The 7,021-nt window shown below is 32.3% G+C and overlaps 1 protein-coding gene across 2 annotated transcripts in view; it reads left to right on the forward strand.

Annotated features, from left to right (window-relative positions):
• The window catches only part of MTX2 (metaxin 2), a 63,678-nt gene extending 62,258 nt beyond the window's left edge, over positions 1-1,420 (forward strand). For both annotated transcript variants that reach the window (XM_082841642.1, XM_082841643.1), the window contains one exon: positions 770-1,420. In XM_082841642.1, coding sequence (XP_082697768.1) covers positions 770-944 — 175 coding nt within the window. In that variant the 3' untranslated portion in view covers positions 945-1,420. The remainder of the gene's footprint in view (positions 1-769) is intronic.
• Positions 1,421-7,021: the final 5,601 nt, after the last annotated feature.

The following is a 7,021-nucleotide window of genomic DNA, read 5'->3' on the forward strand; positions in this document are numbered from 1 at the left end:
ATAGACCGTTAGTAGCAAGGTAGATAAATTTCATCTTTTTGTTAGTAATATATAATTAAAGGGAAAGAAAACATAGAAAAAATTTTGTTGAAGCCATTCTTACATCTCCTTCAGAAATCTAAGTTTACTTTTAAAATGGTAAAATTAAAATTAAATCATGTTGTAATATGATGATCAGGTAATCAGGTATCATTCTGTTTTCCTAGCACCACAGTGAAATTCTCTGCTCTGACAGCATTTTGGTTATGCATCTACAAAAGCACTTACTAAATTGTGTTGTGGTAATTTATGTTTTGTGTCCATGTCTTAGAATATCTTTCTTGCTTTTATATCTTTGGCATCTGGCATAGTTCCTGGCACACTGGAGACCTGTTGTATATATTTAGTGAATAAATTAATGAATAAAATGAATATGATCATTTACACCAATATTATTATTATTTTAAGGTTACACACTATATAATTCCATTTGTGTGACATTCTTTTTTCTTTTACACCAATATTATTTTAACACATTTAAATGATGCTATTTAAAAAAGCAAGTCACACAACTAGCAAATCGTAGTTTAAAAGATCTTTTTTTCTTTCATATCTTATAACAGAAACTCCAATAAAATAGAATAAATTCTATCAAGTTGGGGTAGGATTTATTGCTTACATGACTTTTTTTCTTTTAAATAGATGAATAAAGTATTTAAAAAAATAGTATATAGTCTACCATACAAGTTAAACACTGTTCATGTTACTCTCATTTCTGCTTTTGTCTTAGGCCTACTGAACTAGATGCACTGGTATTTGGCCATCTGTACACCATTCTTACCACACAGTTGACCAATGATGAACTTTCTGAGAAGGTGAAAAACTATAGCAACCTCCTTGCTTTCTGTAGAAGAATCGAACAACACTATTTTGGTAAAGTCAGCTCATCCATCAGATTGTCTTAGAGTTATGTGTTAATTTAGTTATTATTTTTAAAAAGTTTAACTTTTGAAATATATGTTACTTGAATGATGTAATAGATAATAGTATCAGAATTTTACAACCAAAAATACTGCTTTTCACAACCTCAAAACAAATTACGTGATATATTGTATACGTGTACCTTATACTGCTATTTGTGTATACATTAAAATAATTTTGAATGATTTCATTTGATATGTTGTACTCTATATCTTGAAATTTTTGGTTTCTTTGACACATGTATGCATATAAAAATAAAGCTCAAACAACTGTGTGACCGGTGTATTTACTTTCTTTCCATCTTTCTGAAAGCTACTCTCTGAGCTTTATACATGGAATAAACAGTGTCTTTTCTAAGGCAATAATTTGTATTCCATACTCCCAAGATTACTTTGCTAGATGTAATGCATGGTAAACCTGGTCACGGGAAGAATGTTCTTAACGGTGAGCACTTAGAAAATGCACATGATTACAAAGTGATTAAATCCTGGAACAGATTACCATTTAAGAGCATTTTTCTTATCTAAACTTTATTGAACTTAAAAACATTTTATCAGAGCAGCTATAATTTACATTTGATAAAGGGATAAGTTTCAAGGACCTTATTTTTTTGAAACTTCTTTTTGGAGAAAATAATATTTTAATAATGCTGTTTTATTCCTTTTGTGGGGGAGGATAGATTTCACAGAAGTATCAATTTATACATAAGCATAAAAGATTATATGCTGTATTTCTTTCAGTTTTTCTAATATTTTATGTAAAGCCAGAGATGCTATAAAAGAGTCAGATGTACAAATAATTTCTTGAAAATGTCTAGAATAGTAGTACTTCTATATTCCTTTTTATGTACCAGACATTTTAACTCATTTAATCCTTACAAAAACTATGAAGGTTATTATTCCCAGTTGACAGAAGAGGAAATGGAGACACAAAATGGGTAATACCTTGCCCAAGGTCATAGGGTTAGTAAGTGGTAGAGTTGGAATTCAAACCTAGGCGTCTGGCATCTGTTTGGCTTTTAAAGAAAACTACATTTTTTTTTTTAAGATTATAGATTTATACCTTATAAGGGATGTATTAGGTTCTCCTTAGCCCAAGTCCCACATAAACTTTGGGTGCTCCCTTTTGACTATAGTGCTATTTATTATTTTCTTGAACTAATTTTGTAATTTGTTTCATTATTAAAATAAAAATTTCCAAGTTATCGATGCTTTTGTACAATTTTTATGACAGTTTTTTTTGGTATGTATTTTTGTATGCTTGTTTTATACTGAATGATGCTCTTTTAATAATGCCATAGGGCTTCCCTGGTGGCGCAGTGGTTGAGAGTCCACCTGCCGGTGCAGGGGACGCGGGTTCGTGCCCCGGTCTGGGAAGATCCCACATGCCGCGGAGTGGCTGGGCCCGTGAGCCATGGCCGCTGAGCCTGCGCGTCTGGAGCCTGTGCTCCGCAATGGGAGAGGCCACAACAGTGAGAGGCCCGCGTACCGCAAAAGAAAAAAAAATAATAATGCCATAACGTTCATTTCATAGAACAAGTACCTTCTGTACTCAGTATATAAAATCTAGACTTTTTTCTTTGAGCTTTTTGGATATAAAGATATGACAACAACATGGGCTCTGATATTTTAATCTTAATCATTACAACTGGCTGGCTGTATTATCTTAATATGAGAAACTTTGGCAGACAACGGTTGTTTATTCCAAGTTGAGATATTTACTCTTATTTAAGACTTACTGACTATGGATCACTTTGATAGAGGTCTTGTTTTTCTCTAGTGTTGAGTGAATCACCCTCAAAACAGAATGTCTTAAAAAGTAGAAAACTTGACATTCAGTTATGGTTATTTAATACCTGCTTTTATCTTTTAAATTTGGGTCCATCAAACCAAGTCACCGTAGCTAAAAATTACCACTGAAAAGCTAGTTTGCTGACCAAAGAGTTAAAGGTTTTGCTGCCAGAACACTTAGGTGTGTACTGAATTTTAAAGTAAGTAGCATGATTCCTTATTTAAATTAAAATTTAAGTCATAAGTAGTGAGAAACTTTAAATCAAGATGGGTATAGTCTACCCTGTCATTTGATGACCTCTGAATGATGTACATTGTTGGGTTTAAAATAACTACAGTCATCCAGGACCTCCCACAAATATCAAGATCTTTGGATGCTTAAGTCCCTCATATAAAATGGTACAGTATTTGCAATAACCTACACACATTCTCCCATATACTTTAAATCATCTCTAGATGACTTGTAAGTGCCATGTAAATAGTTGTAAACACAATGTAAATAGTTGCTGGTGCGAGGCAAATTCAAGTTTTGCTTTTTTGGAACTTCCTGGGTTTTTTTTGTTTTTTAATATTTTAGGTACGCAGTTGGTTGAATCTGCTGATGTGGAAATTGCAGATATGGAGGGCCAACTGTATCTTCTATCAAACCCTTTAGAAGCCCAACTTGTTACTTTTTTAATTGATTTGAATGTTGTATGAGTAGATACTGTGTTAATTCATTTGGAACCCTAAATCCAGGAAAAGGAGAAATTATAAAATATGTCAATCTAAGAGACTAATATATTTTGATACTTTTTTGATGAATAGATAACAAGTAGTTTTCTTACTGTTTATGATTGTCGTTTAGTGAGAATGGGTAAAAAGCAGTTGTACATTGAGATATTTCAAGATACTACATTCTAAAGTAAAATTTAAGATATAATTTTTTGCACTTATTTTACTTTCTTGTTTTAAAGTATTACAACCAGTTGCTTCTTATGAGATAATTTGTAAATTTCATTGAGTCAAAAGGAAATATTAAAAAGTTTGATTATATCTAGATCGATAGAAATATTTTCCTAATCTATTTTTAAGTTCCTAAGACTTGGGATCGGATTTCTATTTTTCTTTTTTTTTTACATTTTTATCAAATTATGGTAATTGAATTTGTCATAAGACTGTAGTAGAATCTCTGGGTATTTCTCCGTTTTTTTGGCCACGCTGGCTTGTGAGATCTTAGTTCCCTGACCGGAGATTGAACCTGGGCCCTCAGCAGTGAAAGCACAGAGTCCTAACCACTGACTGCCAGGGAATTCCCAGTCTGAGTATTTCTACTTAGTCTTGTTTTCTGTGAATAGAAATAATTTTATTTAATACTTTATAATCAGTATGCCTTTTGCTTGTTTTGCCATATTGCAGTAGGACTTCCAGTACAGTGTTGAACAGGAGTAGTGAGAATGGACGTCTTTGCCTTATTCATGATCTTAGGAGGAAAGTATTCAGTCTTTCACCATTAAGTATAATTGTAGGTTTTTGTAGTTAGTTGCCCATTATCAGGTTGAGAAAATTTCTGTTTCTAGTTTGCTCAGAGTTTGTGTGTGTGTGTGTTTCAATCATGAATGAATGGTGTATTTTATCAGAAGCTTTTTCCATATCTGTTGAGGTGATTATATATATTTTTTCCTTTAGACTATAGAAATGGTGAGTTATGTAATTGATTTTCAAATGTTGAATCAACATTAGTTTCCTGGGATAAACCCCATATGGTCAAGATGTATTACTCTTTTTATATATTGTTGGATTTGATTTCCTAGTATTTTGTTAATGATTTTTGTTTCCATATTCATGTGGCATGTTGGTCTCTGGCTTTCTTGTAATGCTTTTTTCTGGGTTTGGTATCAGGTTATTGCTGGTCTCATTAAATGAGTTAGGAAGTATTCCTTCCTCTTCTATACTCTGGAGTTTAGATTCGGTACTACTTTTTCCTTGCATGTTTGGTAGAATTTACCAATGCAGCTAACTAGGCCTGAAGGTTTCTTTGTTGGAAGATTTTAAGCTTAACATTTTTATTTACTTAATAAATTTAGGACTATTCAGATCATCTGTTTCTTCTTGAGCTTTGGCATGTGCCTTTCAAAGAATTTATTTTCTCTAAGTTGTTGAATTTATGGGCATAGAGTTGTTCTTGGTATTCCATTTTTATCCTTTCTGTGGTACCTGTAGTGATGTCCTTTCTTTTATTCTTCATATTTGTAATTTTTATCTTCTCTTTTTCTTGGTCAGTCTGTGCTAGGTTTATCAATTTTTATTGATCAGTCCCCTCCCCAATCCAGCTTTTGGTTTCATTGATTTTTCTCTGTAGTTTTGTTATTCTCATTTTCTTGTCTACCCTTATTATTATTTCCTTCCTTCTTGCTTTGAGTTTAACTTGCTCTACATTTTATAGTTTTTAAATATAGAAGCATAGACTGATTCAAAGCTTTCCTTTCTAATGTAAGCATCAATGCTAAAAATTTCCCTCAAAGCACTGCTTGGAGGGAATTTTGAAATGCCATGGTTTTATTTTCATTTGGTTCAAAATATTTTCTAATTCCCTTGTGATTTCTTCTTTGACCCATGGGCTATTTGTAAGTGTATTCTTTAATTTGAAAATACTTGAGGATTTCCCAGGTATCTATTATTGATTTCTAGTTTAATTCTGTTGTATTTCTAGAACATATTTTATATTTCAGTTCGTTTAAATTTGTTAATATTTGCATTATGGTCCAGTGTATGGTTTATCTTGGTGAATGTTCCATGTGTAATTGAAAAGAGTGTGCATTTTTCTGTTATAGTATGGAGAATTCTATATATGTTAAGCTCATCTAATTGGTAGTGTTGCTCAGGTCTTTTATATCCTTATTAATTTTCTGCCTACTTGTTCTACATTGCTGAGAGAGGAGTGTTGAATTATGGCTTTTTTCCCCCTCCTTTTATTTCTATCAGTTTGCTTCATGCATTTTGAAGATCTTTTGTTAGGTATATATATATTTGGGATTATTATTTCTTCTTGAAAAATTGATCCCTTCATTGATATATACTGTCCTTCTTTATTCCTGGTAATATTTCTTGCTCTGAAGTTATTTGTCTGATATTAATTTAGTTATTTCAGTTAATTTAGTTATTTGATATAGCTACTCAGTTTTTCTTTGACGTTTGCAAGGTCTATATATATCTTATCATTTTTCTTTTAGCCTTCTTACATACTTAAAAAATTTTTTTTTTTTTATAAACAGCTTAGAATTGGATCTTGGATTACCTGACAATTTCTCTTTTAATTGTTTAAGGTGTTAACATTTAATGTAATTATTGATGAAAATGGGTTAAAATATATCGTCATGCCAGATATTTTCTATTTGCTTTTATTCTATGTTTCTTTTAATGATTTCTTCTTTCTTTTGGATTGATTGAGGTGTTTTTTAAAATGAGGCCATTTTATCCCCACTATTGGCTTATTATTTATACCTTAATTTTTTTTTTTGTAGTGATTACCCATGGTTTACAATATATATCTTTAATCAGAGCCTGTGTTCAAATAGTATATACTGCTTTACTCCCAGTCTGTGGCTTGTCTTTTCATTTTCTCAGTGGTGTCTTTGGGAGAGCAGAAATTTTTAATTTTGATGAAGTCGGTTTATCAAGTCTTTCTGGATTATGCGTTTGTTGTTATATCTAAGAAATCTTTGCCTAATCCAAAGTCCTAAAGATTTTCTTCCATGTTTTCTTTTAGAAGTTATATTGTTTTAGCTCTTATATCATTTAAGTCTATGATCCATATTGAGATAATTTTAATGAGGTGAGGTAAGAGTCTTAAGTGTTTTCTGGAGGTTTTTTGCATGTGGATATACAACTGATTTGTTGATATATTTGTTTCATGTGAGAAATAGGGAAGAAGGATCTAGATGGGGGTTTTGTGCCTTTCCTGTAATTGCTGCTATTCTCCTCTCCAGGGAACCACACGGGACACTTTCTCAGATTCCCACCATGTCTCCCGTTTGGGTTTTTTTTTTTTTTTTTTTGGTGAACTTCCTGTGAGTTCCTTCGAAAAGACCCTGTGAGTAAATGTGAATTCCTCTTTTCGTTTGTGGCCTCCAGGGTTTTGATAGGCTTTTGTTAGCTCACACTCAGCCTTTAGCCATTAGTTTAAAATATTAGCTAAGTTCTTGCTGTTGTCCAGTAGTGTCTGTCTCAGGTAAGCAAGTGCTTATGTCCCTTTTCTCCTTAGATTTTGGGTTAGTTGGCCCTGCAACCTC

Source organism: Leucopleurus acutus (genome assembly GCF_964270905.1).
Source record: "Leucopleurus acutus genome assembly, chromosome: 6".
Lineage (NCBI taxonomy): Eukaryota > Metazoa > Chordata > Mammalia > Artiodactyla > Delphinidae > Leucopleurus > Leucopleurus acutus.